General features: G+C 41.0%; 1 protein-coding gene across 5 annotated transcripts; it reads right to left on the minus strand.

Annotated features, from left to right (window-relative positions):
• Positions 1–985: 985 nt before the first annotated feature.
• Positions 986–17,635, minus strand: rassf6 (Ras association domain family member 6). 5 transcript variants are annotated; one of them, XM_078271682.1, is made up of 11 exons: positions 17,424–17,635; positions 13,732–13,799; positions 13,144–13,267; positions 12,108–12,268; positions 10,741–10,835; positions 5,862–6,061; positions 5,575–5,676; positions 3,725–3,776; positions 3,285–3,403; positions 1,703–1,800; positions 986–1,317 (listed from the first exon to the last, which is right to left on the minus strand). In XM_078271682.1, the coding sequence occupies exons 2-11, from the start codon at positions 13,788–13,790 to the stop codon at positions 1,242–1,244; spliced, it is 1,086 nt and encodes a 361-aa protein (XP_078127808.1). In that variant the 5' UTR covers positions 13,791–13,799; positions 17,424–17,635; the 3' UTR covers positions 986–1,241. The 5 variants fall into 5 exon arrangements, 4 of the variants coding, with proteins under 4 accessions (XP_078127808.1, XP_078127811.1, XP_078127807.1 ...); XM_078271685.1 differs by having other exon boundaries at positions 13,144–13,222; positions 17,424–17,634; XM_078271681.1 differs by lacking the exon at positions 17,424–17,635 and adding an exon at positions 14,006–14,547.
• Between the last annotated feature and the right edge of the window lie 9,961 nt (positions 17,636–27,596).

A 27,596-nucleotide genomic window follows, 5' to 3' on the forward strand; every position in this document is an offset into this window, starting at 1 on the left:
TCTGGCAAAGAGAGACTAGGGGTCACCCAACCAACATCTGTGGATCTCCTTCACACAGTAAAGCAACGCCACACTCTTTCCATTTCTATAAAGCAAACTAGTTTGGGCTCCTTGGCGGGCTTCACAAAGAAACTCTATCCTTTAATAAAACAACCAATTGCCATTTATTCTCATTGGGTCATTCATCATGTCAGAGGAAAATTAGACTCAGTGCTGCTGGGTAATATGAGGCTGTCTAGTGGGTTGGCAAGTGTTTAAAAAGTCTTTGCCACTAAACAGCCCAGGCACCACCACTCACTACAGCATTCATTACAATGACAGGGTTTTCCACTTGTAAGCAGTTTTCTGTTTTACAACTCCGGTTTTTATGGCTGCCTCGTTTGATCAAATGGAAATAATCTAGATGTCTGGTGAATCATTTGCGAAGCATTTCTCCAACACTCAACCTGAAATATCTATTTGGAATCAAATTGTGGCTGCACAGAGTGAGTTAGTAAAGAGTGGCACGGGCCTCTTAGTGAGGCTCAGGATCAAAGCAGATAAGAAAAAAAATTAGCTTTACTGCATTCCTTGGAGAGCATCAGAGGTCAGCAACAAGCAGTCAGTCAGCAAAGGCAAAGTCCACACGGGGCCAGGCAAACAAACAAGAGCAGAGGCTGGAGTGCTAAGGCTTTGGAGGCCCAACAGGCGATCTGGTGGGAGGGACTAAGACGCGAGGAAGCGAGGCAAGTGGAGGACTCGAGGCAATCTAAGTGTACACAGAGGATTTGTCCTCATGACAAAATTAAGCACATCTTCTAATGTCAAGGGTAACTATATATTTCAAGACTTATTTCCACTGTGGTCCTTGATGACCAGGTAACACTTTCAAATTAAGCCATATTTACATTCAACATTTGTTTATGTGTATAGAATATTTCCCTGATTCTAACTAACCTCTGAAAAAATTCAGACTTCCCAAACAGAAAGCACAAACCATAAGTCATGCTGGTCCCACAACATATATTTAATAATAAACACAAATTTACAGTTATTTACAGCAGTATCTTATAAACATGTTGTACTTATTTTACAGATTAAAAAAAATGTAAGGAAAATGAAATGAATGATATAAGTGACCCAGTTTGTAAGACTTGCAAATGAACCATGTATTTTGTCAGTATGTCAGGTAGGTGGTGTTATCTGTAGCGTTCTCCACAGCTACTCCTTCATCCTTACAGTGATGCTAGAGCCGGCAGTCGTCAGACGCTGGTCTCAATGTGAGGCGACATCTTAGAGGTCAGCATATGGGACAGGAGTCTATGCTGGTGGTGGTACCTGACACACACACACACACACACACACACACACACACACACACACGTGTGAGCTGCAAATGTACTGCCATAGAAGGGTTTTTGTTTCCAAATATAAGTGAATATAGTCTATGTACATCTGTATGACAGGTGTGTAGGAGGATGAAGTCATGAAAAGAGGACAGTAAACTGCACAGTGTCAAACTATATGAGTGATTGGTTGTGCATGAAGATTGTTGTTGAAGTTGTTGTTTCATATTGTGAGTTTAACGCCTGAAGGTCTATAACCAGACACTTTACTTCACCGCCTATAATTTACATAATGCACTGTGACGAGGTCAACTCTCCAATTCAAGCTAATGGCATCCTTTAAGGAAGAATATACGTGCATAAGATCATATACTGACTTGCTAATGACTCTCTGTATCTCTCTGTTCTCCTCCTCTCTGAGTTTCAGTAGAACCTGCTCCAGGATAGGAAGCTCCAAGTTCAGATACTGGGCTACCTGAGAGGAGAGGAGAGGAGAGGGTAGAGGGGGGAGAGGAGAGGAGAGGGTAGAGGGGGGAGAGGAGAGGAGAGGGTAGGGTAGAGGGGGGAGAGAAGAGGAGAGGAGAGGAGAAAGTAAATCAAATCTGTAATAGGGCAATATTAAGATTGTGGCAAATAAACTTGACTAATATAGCAAACAAGACACTACCATATATGCTTGCTACAGCTGCATTTCCAGCGATGATTAATCAAAAACCTTTTTTTAATTCACTGCTTTGTTCTAACGCCGCTGGGCTCTCCATCTCTTCAGTCTCGCTTGACCATATAACGTTACAACCCGTTCTCACTCCGAACTCGTAAATATGGACGTTTGGACAGTGGCTGTCAGCGTCTGAAACGATGAAAAAAATGCCCGTCAGCGTGTTTGTAGAAAGCACCAGGGAGAGCAGCAGCTACGACTACGGTAGCGAGTAGTATGAAAGGCCGAAAATCTGCATAGGGAGGTTGGTTGGGGTGGTGGATGGGTCAAACAACACAGGACTTTCACCCAGGAGACCGGGGATCGTATCCCACGTGTCACGTTTCCTAAACCCAACCGTCGCTTTCTTCTTTTACTAAACCCAACCGTCACGTTATTGTTTTCCTGAACCCAACCGTCCCGTTCTTCTTTTCCATAACCCAACTGTCCCGTTCTTCCCGCGTCACAGAAACGTAAGCCCACCCACGACCTTCTCCTTAACCTAACAGCGTCAAAGGTGACGCCAATAGTCCCGATCAAGCGCGTTTAGATAAAGCGCATTTAGATATGACGCTAAAGGAGACTTTTAGCGTCAATAACAACGACAAAGGCACCTGACCAAGCGTCCGTATTTTACGAGATGGGAGTGAGAATCTGTTGCACGTTACCGTGGTTTCGTCGTTGAGGCTCCGTCTAAAACTCTGCCATTTCGACCAGCTGTTTATAACACAAAATCAAATGGATTATGGATAATTTTATTTCTATAGTTTATAGCTGACTTTACCAACTGACTTCTCTATTGTCTGTTGCAAACAGGTGACATCCCTTACGTTCTAAAACCAGCTCAGTCGCAGCGAAACCATCAGCTGGTTGAGTCGAGCTGAGACAGACCGGTTTAGACCGCTGCAACTTTTCTCTGCAACGTCCTAAAACGGTTTTGTCTCGTCGCCAATCTTTGGTCTGAACTGGGCTTTTGTCTCTTCAATTGTACATGTGAATACACTTCACATTTATGTGGCCAGAACATTTAAATTCTGTAGAAATGTCCTAAGGGAATGAGTGACACCAACTCCTGACAAATATTCACATTCCAGATGAAGGATTCTTCTGTCGTTAAACTCAAATCAAACTGCACCGAAATACATGGATGCAACGTCTTTTACCAAATCAATATTTTTCCAGTACTGGTGTTAGAACATGCTTGAAGTGTTTTGGTCTGGTCTCTACGTTAGTCCCTCGGGAGGCAGGGTTAGAACACTCACATCGTTGCTGACTTCCTCTTCGTCCATGTCGATCAAAAAGATCTTCATAATGTCATCAGAGGGTCCTTGTAGTATACGCTCCCATAGTGGCTGGTCTCCGTTACTGAGCTTCCGCTTTTCTGAACAACACACACACGCACAACATCAGTGAAGCATCTTTATGGACCTTTTTCACAGCAGATTCGTTGACTCGTCATAGTAGGAAAAGCACAGCTGAAATTGATAACCTTAACGACAGCTCAATTCCATCAAGTGTCCCAGTAAACTATTTCAGTGAGTCAGCATGCACACTACCAGGGCCTCTCCTAAGTGGAATGCAGCCATCATTAATGGTTCTGAATACACCTGTGCTTTTCCTACTATGACATGTCTGCCGTGAAAAAGGTCTATTGCTGTCTTCCAGCGTCTAATAATTTCATTGACTGTGTAACAAACCATACCTCCACTCTGGTGAACACAGAACAGAGCAAACTCCTGGGGATCGTTCATTATCTGGTGGATGAACATACAAAGACAAATATTTAAACATCTATCAGTAAATCCTTGTTCTGGTTGGCCAATTAAGGTCTATTATTCTATTACAATGATTTTAATAAATCACATTACTTCACAGCCTATAAATCCCTGTTATTTTTTTTCTTAAAAAGATGTTTCATAGGTACTTTTTTGAACAGCCCAAATATAGTTGATTTTATTTCTTGCACATATCTGTGTAATCTATAATAAATGGATTAAGCACATCATTTGCAAAATTAACCCCAATTCAGTGAGCTCTAACTCATATTCATTTACTGATTAACCCTGTCAGAACATAAAAGAATGATCAGCTCCTGTACCGTCAAAGCTAATTGTAATACATACTGTGTAATTCTTACTTTCATCAACAGTCAAATAAATACACACATTACATACAGGGTTTAAAGCTATAGTGTGTAGTTTCTGTCTCCCCCATGAGGAGTTCTAAGTAATGACACTGTCGGCACGTCCACATGACGCAAGCTTTCGGTGATCGCGTACAACCCCCACCCCTCCTCCACGCCGTTGTTAGTAGCGTTTATCCCGTCAAATCAAGGAGGACACGGAGGATTAAAAAAACATGATGGACTCTTCAGAGGAGGTAATTATCTTTTAATTTTTATGTCCTCTTTGTCTCCAAAGCTGAACGCTGCGGTTGTCCTTTCTCAGCGGTGATCATTCTCACTCACAGCGCGTCAAAAAGCGACACTTGGTCAGGAGCCTTTGGCGTTTTTTTACTGACGCAAAGAGTCTCCTTCAGTGTCTTGCCCTTTGGCGTCATATTTAAAGATTCTTTTTTTGGGGGCATTTTTAGGCCTTTATTTTCACAGGACAGATGAAGACATGAAAGGGGAGAGAGGGGGGGAATGACATGCAGCAAAGGGCCGCAGGTCAGAGTCAAAGCCGCGGCCACTGCGTTGAGGAGTAAACTTCTATATATGTGCACCTGCTCTACCAACTGAGCTAACCAGGCCATTTTGGCCTTGGTCGGGACTCTTGGCATCACTTTTTGGCGCTCTGGGTCGGGACGTACGTTTAACTGACATGCGGCATTAGAACGGGACAGTTAGGTTTAGGAAAAGATCTTGGGTGGGTTTACAAAATGTACGTTTCAGTGACACGCAGGACAAGAACTAGACACAAACCCCAATCTCCTGGGTGAAAATCCTATGTTGTTTGACCCCCATCCACCACCCTAACCTACCGTCTTACGTGGATTTTAGGTCTTTCATACTACTCGCTACCGTTGTCGCTCTTAATACTACGTCATCTTACAGCACCACGGTCAAGCTGCTGCTATGCCCGGTGAGTCCCATAGAGAAGCTGAAGGGTGATTTTTCTGTCAGTATCTGACGCTGAGAGCCACTGACCAAGGGTCAGTATTTCACGAGTTGGGAGTGAGAACGGTTTGGTAAAACGCATCACTCAAGCTTCTGCGCTCGAATATCGCCAGACTACACCATTTCGTAAACATAGCCGTAATAAGAAATACAGAGAGAGTTGTGTGGCGCTGATAGGCTTAATTAGCTTTCAACTAATTTGGCAATGGCCTGAATGTAACGGACGTTCATTCCTGTAATATAAAATAATTGCGCACTATAGCTTTAATCCTGTGAATGTCTCCTTCTGAGAAAGTCCATTTAAGTCTGTTTAAATCAATGCAGTGGCTCATACATACTTTTGATTAAAATGACATCACTGCGATGCATGTTAGTGCCGTTGACCACGTCACTGTTTTTCTCCTGTACTTTGAAGAACGTGTACAAAAGCTCACCTTGAACTTGGTTAGTAGCTGTTCAATGACCTGGTTTGTGTTCATACTGCTGGAGATACGAACTTTAGTTGGTGTGCCGAAGGATGGGGTGAAGATAGCGGTCTGCAGACAATGAGAGGCGGGTGAGTTACAGTGCGGATGGGAGTGAGGGAAAAATAGTGACATATGTGTTACATGGAAAGGGAGGGGAGGGTTGAGCTCGACAGGAAGAGAATGATAAACGAGAGATGAGGGATAGATGAAAACTAGGTACAAGTCATGAGCGGGGGTGCTGAGCAGAAACCTACCTTATAGTTATAGAAGTGTCCATTGATTGAAAAGCGATGCTGTCTTTCTTTCTCTCTTTGTGCTGCTGACTTCCCCCTACCCCTCCTCCTCTTGACCAACGAGGCGTCACTCATACAGCGAAACAGGTTGGACTCCGCCTCCAGCTCCGAGTTCTTCTGCCTCGCAGGACGCAGTGTGGCTGTCTCATAAACAGCTGGGCCTAAACAAACACACAGATAAAATGTGTCATATTCAATGTATACCACGGTCTTCTTCTTTTGTGTTAGTGCAACGAAACTACGGTGGCCGAGACGGTTCAACACAAATGCAAAAGCCACAACACAAACGCAAAAGCTACAACACAAATACATAAGCGACAACACAAACGCAAAAGTTACAACACAAACGCAAAAGCCACAACACAAATGCAAAAGTTACAACACAAACGCAAAAGCCACAACACAAACGCAAAAGCCACAACACAAACGCAAAAGCCACAACACAAATGCAAAAGCCACAACACAAATGCAAAAGCCACAACACAAACGCAAAAGCTACAACGCAAAAGCCACAACACAAATGCAAAAGCCACAACACAAAGCGCAAAGCCACAACACAAACGCAAAAGCCACAACACAAACGCAAAAGCCACAACACTGGCACGTAAAAGCCACAACACAAATGCAAAGCCACAACACAAATGCAAAGCCACAAAACTGCAGCTCGAAAGCCACAGCACAAAGCCTGCCAAAAGCCACAACACAAACGCAAAAGCCACAACACAAACGCAAAAGCCACAACACAAACGCAAAAGCCACAACACAAATGCAAAAGCTACAACACAAACGCAAAAGCCACAACGCAAAAGCCACAACACACGTAAAGCCACAACACAAAGCGCAAAAGCCACAACTACAAATGCAAAAGCCACAACACATGCGCAAAAGCTGCAACACAAATGCAGCCACAACACAAGAGCTGCAACACAAGTAAAGCCACAACACAAACGCAAAGCTACAGCACAAATGCAAAAAGCTGCAGCACAAGTGCAAAAGCCACAACACAAGCGTCAAAGCTACAACACAAATGCAAGCCACAACACAAATGCATAGCGACAGCGCGAGCGCTTTTCAGAAAGCATCAGCCATCACGAATATGCTACGAGTTGATCGAGCAGCATAATGCTAACAGCTGCGTTGCCTACGTTTGCGTTTGATAACTATGTTGTAGCACGCGTTTGTCGTTTAGCCACAACTTTGTGCTTTGTGCTGCTATCACGTTAGTGCTAGCTTTTATGTTTGTCACTGCAACTGCGTTTATATGCTGCAACTTTGTGTTTGTGATAACTTTATATTTGCGCTAATGGCCTTGGATGCTATTAACACTAAATGCACAAAGCCACAACACCAGAGTAAAAGCTACAACACAAATGCAAAAGCTACAACACAAGCGCAAATAGCCACAACTACAAACGCAGAGCCACAACACAAACGCAAAAAGCCACAACACAAATGCAAAGCCACAACACAAGCGCAAAAGCCACAACACAAACGCAAAAGCCACAACACAAGCGCTAAAAGCCACAACACAAAGCGCAAAGCCACAACACAAATGCAAAAGCCACAACACAAAGCGCTAAAAGCCACAACACAATGCATAAAGCCACAACACAAGCATAAAGCCACAACACAATGCTAAAAGCCACAACACAAACGCAAAGCCACAACACAAGCGCAAAAGCCACAACACAAGCGTAAAGCCACAACACAAATGCAAAGAAAGCCACAACACAAGCGCCCAAAAGCCACAACACAAGCGCTAAAAAGCCACAACACAAAGCGCAAAAGCCACAACACAAGTAAGCTACAAGCACAAGCGCAAAGCCACAACCAAGCGCCAAAAGCCACAACACAAGCGTCAAAGCCGCAACACAGATGCCAAAAGCCACAACACAAGCGTAGCCACAAGCACAAATGCAAAAGCCACAACACAGAGCGTAAAAGCCTGGCACAGTGCAAAGCCACAGCACCAGCGCAGAAGCCTGCACGAGCGTAGAGCCACAACACAAATGCCAAAGCCACAACACAAGCGTAAAAGCATGACAACACAGCATGCTAAAAGCCACAACACAGGCGTACAAAGCCACAACACAAAGCGCAAAGCCGCAACACAAGCGTAAAAGCCACAACACAAGCGTAAAGCCATGACACAAATGCCAAAAAGCTACAACACAAGCGCCAGCCTAGCACTGAAACGTAAAGCCACAACACAAAGCGTGAAAGCCCGACAACACAGGCGCAAAAGCTACAACACAGACGCAAAAGCTGCAACACAAAGTGCCAAAGCCACAACACAGATGCCAAAAGGCTGCAACACAAGCGTAAAGCCACAACACAAACGCAAAGCCACAGCACAGGTGTAGAGCCACAACACAGATGCAAAAGCCACAACACAAGCGCAAAGCCACAACACAAATGCCAAAGCCACAACACAAGCGCAAAGCCACAGCACAAATGCAAGAAGCCAGCAACACAGATGCAAAGCCCTGCACACACAGATGCAAGAGCCACGACACAAAGCCTGGCAACGCAGCGTAGAAGCTGCAACACAGGCGCAAAGAGCCCTGCGACGCAGAACTACAACACAAACATGGCACTTAAAGCAAAGCCACAACGATAAAGCACCTTAAAGCCACAACACAAGCGTAAAGCCACAACACAAGCGCAAAGCCACAACACAAAGCGCCAAGAAGCCACAACACAAACGCAAAGCCACAACACAAAGCGCAAAAGCCACAACACAAAGCGCAAAAGCCACAACACTAGATGCAAAAGCCACAACACAAATGCAAAGCCACAACACAAGCGCCCTAGCCAGCCCAACACAAGCGTAAAGCCACAACACAAGCGCAAAGCCTGCAACACAAATGCAAGCAGCTACAACCTAAAGCGCAAAAGCCGCAAACAGCCAAAGCGCAAAAGCCACAACACAAGCGTAAAGCCACAACACAAAGTGCAAAAGCCTGACAACACAAGCGCCCGAGAAGCCACAACACAAGCGCCAAAGCTGACACAAATGCCAAAGCCACAGCCTGGGACGTAGAAAGCCACGGCACTGTGTAGAAAGCTACAGCACAGGCGCAAAGGCCACAGCACAGGCGTAAAGCCTGCAGCACAGATGCCAAAGGCCACGGCCACAGGCGCAAAGCCTGGCACAGAGCGACCCAGTAAGCTGCAGCACAGCGAAAGCCACAACACAAAGCGTAGCCACAACACAGATGCAAAAGCCGCAACACAAGCGCAAAAGCCACAACACAGATGTAAAGGCTGCAACACAAGCGCCAAAGCCGCAACACAAAGCGTAAAGCCACAACACAAGTAAAAGCCACAACACAAGCGCAGAAAGCCACAACGCTGCAAAAGCCCCAACACAAGCGCAAAAGCCACAACACAAGCGTCAAAAGCTAGCAACACAAATGCAAAAGCCACAACACAAACGCAAAAGCCACAACACAAATGCAAAAGTTACAACACAAATGCAAAAGACACAACACAAACGCAAAAGCCACAACACAAATGCAAAAGCTACAACACAAACGCAAAAGCTACAACACAAATGCAAAAGCCACAACACAAATACATAAGCGACAACGGAAGTGAGCGTTTCAGAAAGAGAGGTAACTTCATAGATATAGTACAGTTGTGTTGTGGCTTTTGTGTTTGTGTTGTAGCTTTTGCGTTGTAGCTTTTGCGTTGTAGCTTTGCGTTTGTGTTGTGGCTTTTGCATTTGTGTTGTAGCTTTTGTGTTTGTGCTGTAGCTTTTGCGTTTGTGTTGTAGCTTTTGTGTTTGTGCTGTAGCTTTTGCGTTTGTGTTGTAGCTTTTGTGTTTGTGTTGTGGCTTTTGTATTTGTGTTGTGGCTTTTTTATTTGTGTTGAACCCCATATGGACCAAAGTATGGCGGTGGACTGGTAGCTGGAGAGGTGCCAGTTCACCTCCTGGCCACTGCCAGCTACAAGTGCTCTTGAGCAAGGCACCGAACCCCCAACTGCTCGAGGCGCCTGTCCATCGACAGCTGCAGCCCCCTCACTCTGACATCTGTCCATTAGTGCATGTATAGGTACTGAGCATGTGTGTGTAATGTGTATTCTAACAGAGTGAAAACATTGTAATTTCCCTTGCGGGATTAATAAAGTATATCTTATTATTATTATTATTATTATTATTATTATTATTATTATTTTTATTATTTTTATTATTATTATTATTATTATTATTATTATTATTATTATTATTATGTGAAAAATAAAACAATGAAGAATGAAGTTTAATTACAATCTATAATTTGCTTTCTATCAGGATTTTATGTCCTGGAAATAATCTAGTCAATGCACTGCAATGTAATGCAACTTAAAAACATTTTTTAGTAGCGGTGGCAACTGCACAATGAGCATTTCAACTTTTGGTACTTTTAGTACATTTTGCTGCTGAAATGTTTGTACCTTTTCTTAACATTTTTCATTTTCTTTATTTGTTCATATAAAAAAGAAGAAATACATAATAACACAATAAAATGCACAGATGGCATACAAAAAACAACAACCTAAGGGCTTGTAAAAGGAACCCACCTAACAATGACATTAAAGACAGCTTCATATGCTGCCACACATTTGAAAATGAACAGAAATATATTTTTTTAAATATGTAAAAGGAAAGAAAATAAGAAAAGAAATTCCAGACAAGGGGTACTACAAACATATTGAATGCAGGGCTTGTAATTAAGCGTTAATACACTGTGGGATTGCTTTTACTTAAGTAAAAGTATACTTCTTTCACCACTACTTTTTAGATAACATTGTTGAGAGTTCAATTATGGGACATCGGAGGAAAATAAAAACCAACCTGGTAAAGGTTTGGTGACTACTGAGTCCTGTGGTGTGTCAGTCATCTCATCTATCTGGTGGAGGTCAATATATTCTCCCCATCGGGACATTCCCCTGCAGAGAGAGACAGACAATGGAGGGAATCATCTCAGAGACTTCAAACTGATCCGTAACCTACCTGCATGTAGATATTAACTTCAATTACATTGCACATGCTTTAATCTAGGTGTGAAACATTTGATTTACCGATTTGTTGTCTGGCTATCACCAGACCAAGCTCAATCTTTTAAGACTGAACATTAGTCTGGGGAGTCTGCTCTGCATTTTCTACTGCACAAGAGGCGTGATCATCGGGCATAGTTCAAATGACTCTGTACGCAATTGGATAGTCCTTCAACCAATCAGGCCAACGTTCCGGGTGACGTAGCAGCGACAGCGGCATCAACGGGTTGCTGGGCTTCAGTGGCCCCCATGTTGAATGTAAATAAAAAGCTGCTTGGTCACTTCTCTATCGTCATCGTGTTAAACCCTCCAATAGCGTGCCAGGTGGATAAGCCAGTTTGCGATTGGTCCCCGCAAAACTGTAGCGGAAGCAGGATATAAAACTGCACAGGTTTCCAGCCTGAGCTGCAGGGAGAAATCAAATCACCGGCAGATCGAGCTGGGTTTACCCAGTCTAGATGATTTGTCTACATTTGTCTTGATTTGCCATTGTTAGCATTATCGGTCGGAAAGTCAAACGTTACCTTGTCATGGTTGATGACTGAACAGCTCCTAATCTAACCTGTTCCCTTTTACAACAAAATAAATTACTAATTCACTCATCTTAGAATTTTTTCCTTTAAAGACGGACTTTCTCCGTCTTTAAAGGTGCAGTAGGTAAGACTTATAAAACTAACATTCTGTCATATTTGCTGAAACTGACCCTATGTTCGAGTAGAACTACATGAAGTAGGTAATTAAAAAAATCTGGCTCCTCTGGCACCACGTACAGCCTGTAGTGTGATTTGCAAAAATCCACCGCTCCCTGTTCAGATGCACCAATTAGGGCCAAGGGGGGTGTCTAACTGCGTGTCAATCACTGCTCATGCACACACATTCATTCTCCCTTGTGGGGGGAGGGGCTTAGGAGACCGTTTTGGACTTTAGCAGAAAGGGGGGAGGGACTGAGAAGTTGTCGATATTAAAAATGTTTGGCTAAGTCCTAGATCCGATGAATCCTACCTACGGTCAAATATAGACGACGTAACATCATATTGAAATTGAAAAATGGAGTTTAGTAGAAGAAAATCTTTTTTGTAACGCCAATAAACATCCATTCGTCATATCTCTCTGTGTTGCAGACATGTAAGTGATATCACAAAAAAAATTAAAGCTGAAAGCAACCTCTTGTCTCCCATGGGGCTGATTGGACTGGTGGGGTCAGGTGGGAACACAGGAGCAAAGGGCAGCATCTGTTTATCGTCCTGTATTTTCAGCCGGATGGGTCTCCGTACTCCCCAGGAGATATTCAGGAAGCCTTCCACCACCACCTTTCCATCACCACCCTGTTACAGAGACAGAGCCATAGACACCTGCTGTAGGGTGTATAATTACAGTCACACATTTAATTAACACACCACTGATTCAAAAAGCAGCCATGTAATCGCTAAAAATAAGAGTTCTGAAGATAAGATACTTTGTACGTCTACACTTTTCGCAACCTCTTGTGATACACAGCTGAGACTCGGTGCAAAGTGACAGTCAGGCCCAAACAGAATCTGCAGATGTTTTTTTTTTTGTCATTTAAAATGAAAATCCATGGAATTTAGCAGACTGATTATTCTGCTCCTGTTGCAGATCTGTTAACCCCTTAACACTCCTGGAAAATTAGCCAAAAACGCCTATCCAAGGCATACACAAAGTAAATTGGAAGCTGTTCTTGAACCATTTGTTCTACATGCATGTCTATGGTTTCTTTTGAAAGGTAACACTCTGAGGCTTCTTCTCTAATAGTTACCATCACTGTAAGTGCTATTAGCTTTGAGTAATAAAAGTTTGAATATACTGGAAAATAAAGTTTTTATGTCCGCCTGAATTCTTTTTATAGAAAAATGCCTGTAGATGACTATTGCTGGGACTTATTAGCCTGAAAACACAAATGGAGCTACAGCAAGACGTCTTAACTAGTCCCAGTTGAAATTTGATAACAATATCTCATAAAATTCATATTTTACACCTGAAAAAAAAATTGACGGCCCGTAGAACGCTAAGGGGTTAACATTCAGTTTTTGTTTTTAAATATGCGGAAAATTCTTGGCGGAATTCTGCGTCCGCAGAGTCCGTCTGGCCCTGGTTATGACATATGTCTAAGGGCAATAATAAGGCTGACAAATATTAATTAATGCACAACAAAATTGAAAAGGTGAAAATTATAACATACCTGAGAGTAACTGAGGTGCAGTTGAGTGTGGTCCTTTAGGAAGCAGTTGTAGGTGTTGAGTAGTGAGAGAAACTGTGCTCTGAAATGAACACAACAGCAACATCCACTGGGCCTGTAAATAACACTAACATCCACTGGGCCTGTCCATTACATATTTTATAGTTTAAATACACACTGTTTTTTTAACATTACTGTCAAAAATAAATCCAAGCACGCTGTATACACTATATACTGTCATACCTCATGTACATAAAGCACCCATGTGACATTTCTGCGTATGTAAAATAAGAGCAACGAAAAACCAGAGTCAAATCCTTTGTCTGAGTGCGCATACTTGGTCAATAAAGCTGATTCATATTCTGAATGACTAAATACAAAAGGTGTAGAAAACCATGACGCAGCACAGAGCAGCGCAACACAAGAGTCATGTTTGTTTAGTCATGGTCCAAATATGGCTGATTTATGTCAAACAACGTTCATTATTGCTTATCACGGAGCTTGATAAAGTGTGTCGATATGTACCATATATACCGGAGTACTTTCAAACAAAACTCAGCAGAGTCTGAGCTGCATACCAAAGTGACCCACCTGGACAGTGTCCTGCCGTCCCCTGCCTGGATCACTGGGAGAAGAGGTGCTTTATTCATCTCTGGTTACTGCAGAGGGAAAAACAAATGAAGACATTATTCATAGCAAGGGCTACTGTAAACATCTGGAGCTCGAAGCAGGAGACGAAAACGAGAGGCTGCTGACTTGTTGAATGGTACTTCCTATGTCAACATGGAGTAAGGAATTGCACAGAAAATGAACAACACTGCACTTGTACAACTCCAGAAACAGAACAATGTAATTTGAGTCTTACCGTCCTTTAACATGACAAATTCGAGCTCTCTTCTTGATTCTGTTTCTTAGTCAGTGTCTTTCTTCTCTCTATGCTTTAAATATCTCTTTTTTTTCCTCTCACTCTCTCTCTCTCTCTCTCTCCCTCTGAAGTTTTTGTTATATTTATCCCTCTCCCTTACTCTTTCACTTTCTTTTCTTTTTTTGTGCTGTCTCCAAGAGATTTAATAACAGTACTCCACCCAGTAACCAGTGATGACAGTGTAGAGCCAACCGTCTGTTTATATTCTTTGGTCGGAGAAGCCTGTGCCTGTGAGAAGAGATTGTTAAGAGCATCCACGTGGCTTCACTCTTTTCTATTGTTTTGAAACTCTTCTTTTTTTTTGCTGTTCTTCTGAAATTGTGTGAAAGACACAGCAGTGTGAAAGCAGGGTCTGTCTTATTTGTCTCTTTCCGTCACTATTTCCACCTCTCCGTCTCTCTCTGTCTCAACTAGTTTTCTGCTAGAAGAAATATCTCAGGTATTCAGCAGTTGTCATCCCAGCAGCTCCAGCACTCCCCGTTCTGACTGACAGTTCACTCTTGTACAGAGGGATGAACCCTTTTACAACAGCAACAACAGAATTTAAAGGTGCAGTAACGCAACTTTCCATGCAATGTTTATAGAATGTAAGCAAATCCCACATTACCAATCTAAAACTAACATGGGTGTACTGATCTTTTTCAAAATGTGTGTGAAATGTATGTTCTCACATGTAAAATATATTTCAAAATGTCCATAAAACAACATGTACCTCTATGTGAATTTATACTTTTTCATGTTATATTACACATGAAATGTCTGGTATCACACATGATGTCGTCTTACACAGGTTATATATCTGACATCCGAAAAACACGTAATCAGAATCTATTACATGTGAAACTGTATTTCACATATCATATGTTTCACATCATGGTGAATTCATATACTTTTTTAGGGCTGTGTGATATGGCCAAAATCTTCTGTCCGATATAGGTCATTTCATGTCTCGATAATGACATATATCACAATATAGAATGTATTCGATATATGAAATAACAACATGGTAAAGCCCTATGTTTGTATATTCCTGTGTGAATTAAATACTTGACAAATGAAAAGCACTGAGTATTTTCTCATTTTACTAAGAACTTTAGTGCAAAATGAACATAACGTGCAAGCATCACAATGTAAAGCTTCGTCCAAATAACGTAAATGTTGCCATAACGCAGTTTGGCCACTGTTTTTTTTCCCGACATTGTGATAGAAAACGTATATAGAAAAATATGTACCATAGACATTTTTATACCTATTATAGACAATATATAACAGCTCTACTTTTCATTCTAATAGAACTTATGTGAGAACACCTTTCTAACATGACTGCAAGTTATGAGTTATACGTTAGATGTTAAGAATTACAATTTGTCAATATTATCTAAAATACAGAAGTGCATACAATAAGATGACAAAATATATACTTCATATACATACTACAAATCATGTAATAGGGCTGAGAGAGTGAGACTGAGTGATAAAATAGCTTAAATGCAGATCTTTAACTTATTCTTTCTTAAATTTAGTGTGTAATAATTGGAATATTTTGAGTCGGTTCATGATGCATTAGAAATGCTTTTCTTTCTGGATCTCAACGGCAACCCATGGACACCTGGCCAGGTGCAGGATCTCTAGATGCTTTAGACCGTAGCACTCATTTGCCTTTATCTACTGCTTCGACGCTGCTCAGTTGCTCATTTGTAAATCCGAGTAGTACACGATTCCCAGATGTACATGTTTGTGTCTGAACAGGCATGACATCGGGCATTGCTGAAGACAAGCAGATGCACAAAAAAAGTTTTAAAAAGCCTCCTCATTGCAAAATAAATTACAGGCAGCAAAGCACAGAAGAAATATGTGGTTTTTGGTACACAGAGATCAAAGATCCATTGTTTTTCTCTTTATCTCTAACCTGAGCTGATGTAAGCACTTGACTGTATGTCTTTCAAGCCTCAACACGCAGGTTTTAAGGTTCCCATGGAGCAAATGCATCCAAACTGTGTGTGTTTGTGTGTGTCCGCATGTGTGTGCTTGTGTTTGATTTCGGAATCACATGCATGTCAAAAGTTAAAGCAAAGCCATCAATGGAGAACTACTGATAAGTGGTAAACATAGCAAAGTCAATAATCTGAGTTCATAAATCCAAGACAGACACTGTTCTATCACCAGCAGCGGTCTTTTAACCTGAGGTCAAAGGAAGACAACTGCTGTGAGCCTGGACGCCAAAGAATCTCATAAAACAAGACTATCAGGGATTTTTAGTTTTGACAGTTGAAGTAATTTGTGCAAAACACAACAACGTGTCACGACTACTTCCTCCTATTTAGTGATCCATCGTGTTCCACTTCACTTCTAGTGAGGTATTGATATAAACATGAGTTTAAGTGGTTCTTGCAACAGTGCCAGCTGCTGCTGTGGAAGTGAAAACACGAATAAATCAAAGCAATCCAACCGGTGGCAATGATAACCGAATTGGACTTAACGGAGAGTCTACATCATGACCCCATGAGGCTTACTAGACAACACATTTTTGGGATGGACTAAAATTGGACAGCTTTTCTGTTCTTAGAAATGTATCACCAATGGGCCTAAATGTAGAGCAATAAAGGATGCAGTGTATATACACAGTAAAGAACAAGTTTTTTTTATTGTTAAACTGTGAGCCGGAAAATATGTAGCCAGCGGGGAAAAAGCCAAGGTACGCCATGACACACCTATTTTTTCCCTTTATTGCCTTCCTGTATGTCACGCTGCCTCTCCCTCTCTCTTACTCCACTCCTCTCTCTTTTGTACTGTATTCTAGTGTTTGACAATTGCTCTTTCTCACTCACATGCTCAGATTGGACCTAAATATGATTTAATATTTAGTGCCTCCTGTTGAACCTCGGTCCCTTTGGGTTCTGTTCAATTTTACATTTACCAAATTATACTGATTGACTAGACACATGTATTACTTGTATTTTTAAGCACTATATCTGTTGTGACTTTTAACAAATTAAATTACAGCAGACCCATATACTGAGTTGTAAAGAAATATCATAATTATGAAAAAGTTATTACTTTGCCTTCATATATATATTTGCAGTCATATACATTTTAAATTGTGGCAGTATTACTTGTTTCATGAAGTTGACATTTAAAGAGGAGTATGCTGTTAAATATTCACATATACAACAAACATTAAACTCTCATACTAGGTTTTAATGAACTATTAGACCATGGGTACATCAAGGTCAATTCTGTATTAATACGTGTTTTTTTATTACCTTAAAGTAGCACAGGTTGGTTCCTTTACTTCCACAGAAAAGCTTACTTTAACAAACTGATGCATAGAAAAGGTCAATCACACGTTTACACTTACCTAGCTAGTCCTTCAATCTCCAAACAAATGAAGCTGGTTCACTCCATGTTTGAGGTCCCGCACCTTGTATGTATGTATGTGTGTGTGTGTGTGTGTGTGTGTGTGTGTGTGTGTGTGTGTGTGTGTGTGTGTGTGTGTGTGTGTGTGTGCGCTCATAGGTCCAGAGTACAGTGCGTGTGGTTAGAGGTGAGCTTGTGTAGCACACTGTAGCAGCTGGTTAATTATTGCAGGACACGTTGAGACATTGTTGAGAAGGAGGGGCTGGCTGGCTGACACCAGATATGACTTGCCTGCTTTGTGTGTGTGTGGTGTGTGTGTGTGTGTGTGTCTAGAGAGAGAGAGAGAGAGAGAGAGAGAGAGAGAGAGAACGAGAGAGAACGAGAGAGAGAGAACGAGAGAGAGAACGAGAGAGAACGAGAGAGAGAGAGAGCCCATGGATTGACAGTTTGCTGTTGGCCAACTTTCAAGAGTTGTCCTCATAATCAGAATCAGTTTACTCAGTTCCAGTTTTAAGTTGCTGTAAATGTAAATACTAACAACAAAACAGGAAAGATAAAGACAAAAGCATACAGCCAAAACAAGTACAACAAAGCTGAACAAATGAAAAGTAAAAAATACACATAAACACCATTATGTACATACTACTTAGTGAAAAAATAAGTGTAGTGTATATATAAATATATACTGTATAAAAACAACAATGACCAACAACATTATGTAGATTCTAAACAAATATTGAGCGTGTACCAGATAACTTTATATTCATAAAGTGGGTAGTTATGTACAGTATGCATGTATCCATATCTATACAGTATATAGAGCGTGCAGGATTTATTTAGATCGCTCCCCAAGCTGATTAGAATGTAACATGTGAATTGCAATTGGTGCAAAAGTGTGTAGTAAGTTCTTATTAAATACTGAAATGTAGTCACTGAAATGATGCAGACACAGTGGTTATAAAACCAATAGACATCTAGAAAACCTAGACCTCAATTATCCAATCTTAGCTCACTTGATATGGCTTTCTGAAGCTGGGATGCCACAAGTACAGCATTGAAGAATATATAGTATGCAGCTGGTCCTAGCAGATGATAGCTGCAAGTTCATACAGTAGAATGAAGAGAACAATAATCCAGGAGGGCTTCCTGTGGACAGACATCCAATACACATAGTAATTGGGTTCAAGCTAAGGCATCCCAATCATGATGCTGATTGTTAGGTGCAGAGCAAACACTCAATAATGCCAAACCAGGACAGGTGTTGCAAGCAATCTTTCAAGTTTGGCTAGGCAAAGCGGCTAAATCCCCTGTGCATGTTGAATACAGTAAACACAGATAAATGAGATATTCCTCTTAATTCCATAGAGGTGCTGTTTTGGATTGGTTTAATTCCTATCCTGAAAATATTTTTTTTATGTGACTATAGGGGACATCTGCCACAACCATTTCATGCATGGAGTACCACAGGGATCAGTGCTCGGTCCTTAACCTTTCTCCTTCTACATGTTACCTTTGGATCAAATATTTTGAAAGCATCATCTTTTTCATTTTTATGCATATGATTCTCAGATCTACTACTTCTTTGATTTAAATAGCATAATGCAACTGAGCAAAGTACAGGAGTGTCTTACAGAAGTTAAACACTGGTTATGTCAGAACTTCTTTAGGTTAAACTCAAATAATTCAAAATGTATTATATAATTTTAAAGATCACCTGTATGGGATTGGCTCCTGACTATTATACGAGACATATGACTGAGTGCAGCCTGAAATCCTGTGGTAGGTCTCTATTAATAATTTCAACTTCAAGGCTAAAAACTATAGAAGACTTTTGCAGCCTTTGCAGTCATGGCCCTTCGACTCTGAAATGACCTGCCACATGACATCAGGCTAGCTAGCTCATTATTTTCACTACTAATAAAGTTATTGTTTGTTTAAGTATATACAACAAAAATGTGGGGCAACCTCTAGCTCACCCGGTAGAGTGTGCTCCCCATGTAGGCTGAGTCCCTTGCAGTGGCCTGTATTCGAGTCTAATCTGCAGCCCTTTGCTGCATGTCATCCCCTCTCTCTCCCCCCCATTCCTGTCTATTTACTATCACTATCTAATCAAATAAATAAATAAAATAAATAACAGGCATTTGCTGATATTTATAACATATTAGAGCTAATCTGCTTCACTATTTTCTCTGTTTTCCCTGCAGGGACAAAACTGTGGGTTACAGAGCATCTCCAATGGAACAAATGGGGCTTCCATTTCTTGATGCTGGGAACTTTAGCAGAGAATGGTCTCAACATGTAATCTAACCACAAAGTGCATTTAGTTTCTATACAGGTCCAGCCTGAAGCATGGAGCTTTGAAAGATCTAAAAGTAAAACTTTGTCCTCCAGTTATTAAGAATACCACTTCCCTCACAGGGATTACGAATATTAAGAATACCACCAGGGTCAAGTGTTCAAGAGTTTTAAGTGTAACCATGCCTAAGTGATGCTCCCTCAAGAGAAAACAGCTGTTTAGTTCAACTGTTATGAAACAGAGTAATCCAATGCTCCACAACATACAGGATGACTGGATGCTATTTATCTGTAAATGCCATGCCAAAGATAGATTGATAAATGACTGTTCAGTCTCTGAATGAAATATATTTTAAAACAATGTTTGCAAAACTCACAGGACTGAGTTTACTGTTGTGATTCTGATTCAGGAGCAGTTCATTTCTGTGTCAGCAGAGAGAGTCAGAGTATCAATACACAAGTGTTCCAGAATTATACTGCTGAGTCAGTGGTCCCTGGCAAAGCAGTAGCCCGACACTGTAATGTGTTTTCATTTTTTCTTGTGGTCTGGTATTGGTTCCTTGCATGTGTTTGATATATGTGTTTGAGATACTTCAGCCTTCATTAGAAACAAATCCTATACCTTACACAACAGCAGCACCTAGTGGTGTGCAGTGTCAATGAAAGAACTGCTAAAATAATGTACTGTAGCTGACCTGCTTTATGAATAGGACATGGGTGTGTTGTGTTATCTAAGAAATGAAGATGGAGGGAGATGAGAGTCAAAATATACAGTATAACAGAGATAAAGAGGAGGGGATATCAAAAGGACAAGTCAAATTGGGCAAAAAAATCTCCTAGCGTTTAACAACAACCAATATCACTAATGGCAACCTCACCATTGCAAATGGTATTGTCCATAATATAAAATCTGAAGCCTCATACTGTAGCACATAACTACATACACACAACAACTAACCTAAACTAAGGTTTTTTTGAAGCCTTAGACTACAGTTTTTAACTTACAGTAACAACAATGTGTAGCTCTGCCTGCTTGGGGAATACAATAGTTGACTCCATCCAAAGCAGAATGGATAAGTGAACTGAAATGCCATTCCTTTCCCAAAATAAAACAGGACATACAGGCTGGCAGGCAACAGGTGGACACAAAGGCTGCCTCCTGGCAGTGTGTGTGTGTGTGTGTGTGTGTGTGTGTGTGTGTGTGTGTGTGTGTGTGTGTGTGTGTGTGTGCAAAGACATGTTAAGTAGTGAGTTGGACTATGCCTTGCATGTGTTGTGTTATTTATCTGCATATAAGACTGCGTAATGATAAAAGAGGATGCAGTGTATTGGGACCTGCTGTGTTGTAGACGCTATTCTGACACTTCCCCTTTCTGATAAACACGCTTTTTTATGAAACACAAGTTTATGAAAATAAAAAGTTCTCTTATCTGGTAACCAACCTTTAACGGGTGATGTGACTATTCTCTTTAATGTTTGTTTGTCCCCTTTATGTCCCATGTAGGGTAAAATACTTTATTATGTATATGTATATGTAACATGGACTAGATTGGATACAAAAGTGAATTGGGGATATGTGACAACATAAAAATTACAGCATGTCAATGCAAAGTGGATTTGTATAACATATATATAGTATTGGTTGCTATTTCTGTCTTTTGACTTCTGTTTCTGTTTTAGCTCCACTGACACAAATGTGGCTTATTTCAACCTGTCATGGCTCTAAAGAGCAGAGCCTTGAATGCAGCTTGTTCTGTGCTTTGATGAGTAAACACTGTGGCTTATTACTGTGGATGAGGATAGCTCTCCAGCACTGGAGCCGTCGGAGCTTTGAGCAAAGCTACAAAACCTGAGTGACTGTGCATGACGACAGCTAGCAGCTGCCACTGTCCATCTCGCACGCATTCACACACACACACACACACACACACACACACACACACACACACTCCTTGGTAAGCACAGAGCTCATGGCTGTCCCTGGCTAAGACACACACAGACGCACACAGTGAGGAAACACACCAAGTGAGAACGTCTCCTTACCTGCCATGGGAATCTAACCAACCGCTCATTCTGTACACCGGTTAAAAAGCTTTGTCAAGTCGGATCATTACAGAGACAGAATGAAGGTTGTGGAAACCATTTCAGTGTTTCTGCTTGTTCTGGTCACTTCAAGTTATGGGATACAGAGAGGTATGTGTGGTTTCCATATATGCTTGCACTCAGAGAGCTTTTTAGGGTGTCTGAAGCACATTTAGTTACTGTTACTGTTACTGTAAAAAATAGTGTTACATGTAATTCTGAACCTTACTTAATTCATAGAAGTGTAGAAGCTGTCTTGTTGCTGAGAAAGATATAATATAAATAGTCTTACATGTAATTCTGAACCATATTTAATTCGTTGAAGTGTAGAAGCTGTCTTGTTGCTGAGACAGAAATAATATAAATAATTATCAGACAGAATATACAAAAACAGGAAAAGGAAAAATGACAAGGATAACACAATAAAGGGCTTATATATGATCTTGCCTCTGAATGTGTGCATGTGTATGAGTAAATGTTGACGAGCTTATTATTATAGGCTAAAGAACTACACAGTCAAAGGAAAAAATAAATATCACTGAGAGCATCCTTTATTCTGGCATCTGTGTTTCAACTCCTGTAAAAACGTGTCCTTAAGCGAACGCATCAGTTTCCCCACACACGTAGCATTGAGATCACCTGTTTCCACCACATCCTGCCGGGAAAAGGAGAAGGTGTTTATAGGCCTACATAGTGTAAATGTGACTAAATCTATATCCTTCCTACACTCTGGCATACACTCTTTGAAGGCTGTTGTAAAGATGGTTAGGAACCGATTTACCTCCACCACAGCCGCACTGTGATCAGAACCTGTAGTGTAAAGTGGGCACCATACATTCCTGTATTCTTGTTTTGAGTAATAGAAGTCGTGGGCTTTAATAAACTTCAGTGGCTCTCATCTATTTTGCCATAAGTTTTGCCAAAAAGAAAACAGGTCCAGAAATATTGAAAAATGGACATCATGGGTCATTAAACACTTTTGACCAAGTCCGGCCGTGGCCTCGGAACATGTGAGATGGGTACCATATCAAATGCTGGCACAATTTTACAGTCATGTGCACAGGCCTGCAGAGGAGACCATTGACATACAATACATGTTTTATAAGTACAGATGTAGAGTACATGCTGCAGATTGGCTCAGAGAAACAGGTGGTGTAGATGCTGTCACATTCTGCCAGGGTAGATAATGTAGATGGGTTGGGTTGCCATGGTGCAGGGCTGCAGGCTTGGCAGATGACTTGTGCTTTGCGTAATGTGTCACTAATTAGAACGCTGAAATTAATGTAGATGGCATCTTTCTTTTTGGTCCAAGTTACTTTAGGCATCCTGTCAGTAATAACTTGCTCACAGGAGTGATAATAATGATATATGTAAGGGTTAAAAGATCCCATGGCATGAACATTTCACTTTATGAGGTTTTTTAACATTAATGTGAGTTCCCCCAGCCTGCCTATGGTCCCCCAGTGGCTAGAAATGGCGATAGGTGTAAACCGAGCCATGGGTATCCTGCTCTGCCTTTGAGAAAATGAAAGCTCAGATGGGCCGATCTGGAATCTTGCTCCTTATGAGGTCATAAGGAGGAAGGTTACCTCCCCTTTCTCTGCTTTGCCCCCCCGGAGAATTTGGCCCGCCCATGAGAAAGAGAGAGACATCATGGCTTAAAAGCAAGCAAAGCATGGCAGTTGGTCAAAGCTGTTGAATTAATTTCCCCACCATATTTTTCGGGATATGAATGTATGAAATAATTACGGTTTACTATGCCATGATATGAATTATTGAAACACGTATTACTACTCAAATGTATAATTAAACTCGTTAAAATGTACATTTCGGCGTTATTACGTTTTTTCTAAAGATATCCTAACACAGTACATAATACAATATCACAATTAGGTATTTATCATGAGAGATTATAGAGTTTGGAACCTGGCGGTCAAAATGTCCGCTCACGGCAGTAGTTATGGAATTTCGGCACTTCTAGTGTTAATGGACAACAGCGAGGCGTAAACCGTCCGACGTGCAAACATTAGCTTATATTTTTAATTTGTTTAACAATCGAAATCTAAAGTTTATCCAAACAATAACTCTGTTTCCCTGGTTACGCCTGAGGGTTGGACTAATACCTGGAACAATCATTCCCATCCTATAAGGTTCTTATGCAATGTAAACATTGTTCACTCCTCCAGGAAATAGGAAGGACCTTAAATACGACTTGCCTCTCTTAGCAACGGGAGATATTTATAGTCCGCTCAGCTCGTCGAACTCTTCAGCTTAGCTACGAGCCAGAAAGCTAACGCTATGCTAGCAAGAGCCGAAGTCAAAAACATTGTGTACAGTTGAAAATCAGTAAAAGTAATTTGACAGTATGTTGAACAACAAGCCAAGCTAGCTATCCAGCCATGTCATTGTTCCCAACACAATATAACGACTTTTACAAACAATTTTATCCGCGATATATAACGTTACTGTCGGCCGCAGCCTGACGTAGCGACCTGAACATCGAACAGGATGTGAGATAACGTTATTCTCTGTGAAACAAATTCCGTTCAGAGGGGCAGCATAACTTACTTCTTGCAGCTTGTGTCTTAGCGCCATCGTGTGGTGTTCAGAGGACGAGTTGGAAATAACAGATTCACATTTCCTTTTTGTTTTAATGTAGCGCATTCATTCAGAACAGTAAACAGTCAGTTTCACCAGAACTCCTTTAGTAGGTGTCCTACATCACTTTTTTATGGACACCCTGCAGCCAATCAGAATCGAGTATTCACCCAGACCATGGTATAACTGTCAATAACCTTATCAGGAAATGGAAATTCTACCAAAAACACTGTTTAAAATCAGCAACTACTGGTTTTGCAAATAGTGGAAAAAGTAGATGTAGAAGATATTGTCCAAGCTAATGGGATTCTTTCTAGAGTTACTGTCATCATACAAGATGAAATCCATCATCAAAGTGTACATTTCTACACCCACAGTATCTTCCGTACTCAACTGTGTGTGTTGTATTGTAGTCTTGCATTGCCATACCTATCTCTGCTAGCTATGCTTTCAACCCTATGTTGAACAGAGAGCGCCATCTATTGGGCCCAGAAAATAAACTCAGAAGTTCCAGCGTGAAATGCCCCCTAAAACCCTAAAAGGTTAATGTGCTGGTCAAACAAACAAGATATGTGTTAATAAGTCAGCAGCTGTTTTAATTTAACTCTGGACAGAACAATGCTAGCTTTCCCCCCTGCCTCCCCCTTAACACGTCCAGGCTCCAGCTTTGTACTTCACCCACAGACACAGATTGATACTGTATCTATCTTTTAATCTCACTTTAAGAAAGAAAACAAATAAGAATACAGTATTTCTCATTTCAGGACAATTCTTTTAAATGCACAAAAGTTACTTTTTGAGATTTGACCAAACTTAAATGAAGCGACCAAATATGAGTAAGGTTTGTTTCCTTAAGATCGGCCATGACTTGATCGAGCACAGTATTTACAAGCTGTGGCTTCAAATTAGTATTAAGCAACTCTGGATTGACAGTGTTGTAAAACGGGGCAGTTGAGCAAAGCTGAGACGGATGAAATAAAGGAATTCGCTTTCATGTGTTCTGCTGGCTTTCATTACAGTTTTTCTGAACTAAACACATTTCACACTGTGATGCACTTGTGTTGCAAAATGGTTAGCAAAAGTTAAACTACGACACAGTTGTCATCGTTTACACCAAGAGTCTTCAACGTTTTCTAAGACAAGGATCCCTTAACTGAAAGAGAGAGAGAGCAGGGACCTCCTACTACATATATTGTATAAAATTAAGTTACATTAAACTGGGCCTACAATATTGTGTGGGCAGCCTAAGGCCTTTATACATACCTTTTTAGTGCATAGAATACTAAGCTATTACAGTTTTTTCCAACTGCTGTCTCCTTTTTTCAAAAGTCTACACACAATTCCCAAAACTGCACACACAAAATGCAAAATGCCTCACATCGCCTTCAAAATGAAACACTGCATTCAAAATACCATAAACACATCTCAAAATGAAGCGTTTGCATCAAACGGCAAACACTTTTTTCATAATAGTACATTTTTGGATATACCATGTACACACTGTTGTTCTAAATCTAAAGCTCTTTGGTCTTTCATAGGATTATATCTACATTTACAATGTTCTAGAAAGAAAGTAATCTGCTGAGAGTGGTTGAGAAGTGTAAACAACAATGCAAGGTTATAGTAAAACAGTAAATATTTATTGGGCAAAACATCACGTTTGTAAGAGTAGCACAGTGTTGTATACAGTAGCATGAAACAAGAAAACAAAAGTACGAATATATGTAAACCAAAGGTATCATTTTTAGAATAAAGAGTGTGTGTGTGTGTGTGTGTGTGTGTGTGTGTGTGTGTGTGTGTGTGTGTGTGTCGTGGCGGGGTGGGGGGAATTGTATGCACAAACAAAGTCTGATTGATTTGTAATGCTGAAGTAGTCATTAGATAGTTGCATGCAGTATGGACGCCACTGCAAAGCTACTCAAGATGGGCTTCTCTCGTTGGTCAATCTGTGGTTGATCACATGATGAATAAGTGTGGCCCTGATCTCATCAGAGATGGCTCTCTCTCGCTTCTCTTCTTCCCTCCATCTCCTCCTCGTTGTCGTCCCCTGTCTGTCCCTCCTCCTCCCCTTGCTCTCATCCATTGTTCAAAACAGGTAATCTGACCTTTGACCTATGTATAGGCCTATTCTAAAATCAGTGATTGGTTAGTGTTCAGTTATGACATTATGTGTTTGCACATGTGAGGAGTGTGCCCTGGTAAATAAGTGTAGCATTTTGATTGGTTGTGTTTGGAAAAGGAAAGCAAGTCACTTCCTGTTAGATTTAGGTGTTGTCTTAGGTAGAGAATTGTGTGTAGGTTCTTTGAAAAAAGTATTTCATGCAATTGAAAAGTGAGTGAAAGGCTGAGAAATGGCTTCTGGTTTTGGAGATTTGGTGTGTAGTTTTGCACTTTGAGTGAGAGGTTTCAAAAATCGTGTGACATGAAAAGATTTTGTGTGTAAGCAGTCGGAAAAAACTGTAAGACATTTACCTTTTTGAAAAAACTTGAAAAAAAAAAAAATAACGATAATTTGGTGGCCCCCCCTGCAGTAACTCTGAGGGCCCCCTAGGGGTCTCGGACCCCCTGTTGAAGATCCCTGGTTTACACACAATGACTCAAAATTGTACACACACGTCTCTATGGAGGTGATCAAACCAACTGTAGAGAATATAAGCCAGTTCAGAATGCACAGGTGGCACAGGAGCATTACCATAAGTGTTGATGTTTGATTTTGCGGTTTCACAATATTTTTTTATGTACCGTCATCTGCTTTTCATTTCGTTTTCTTTGTTCTTTGGCCTTTTGCAGTTGAACTACTAGATTGTTCTACAAATGCTTACACACGTTTTCAAAACTATGTCTCCTAGTAGCACAGTGTTGTATACAGTAGCTTGAAACAAGAAAACAAAACTACAAACATATGTAAACCAAAGGTATCATTTTTAGAATAAAGTGTGTGTGTGTGTGTGTGTGTGTGTGTGTGTGTGTGTGTGTGTGTGTGTGTGTGCGTGTGTGTGTGTGTGTGCGTGTGCGTGTGTGTGCGTGTGCGTGTGTGTGTGTCGGGGCGGCGGGGGGGGATTGTATGCACTTTGTGGAAAACAAAGTCTGATTGATTTGTAATGCTGAAGTAGTCATTAGATAGTTGCATGCAGTATGGACGCCACTGCAAAGCTACTCAAGATGGGCTTCTCTCGTTGGTCAATCCGTGGTTGATCAC

Source organism: Sander vitreus, chromosome 16, assembly GCF_031162955.1.
Source record: "Sander vitreus isolate 19-12246 chromosome 16, sanVit1, whole genome shotgun sequence".
In the NCBI taxonomy this organism is placed as follows: domain Eukaryota; kingdom Metazoa; phylum Chordata; class Actinopteri; order Perciformes; family Percidae; genus Sander; species Sander vitreus.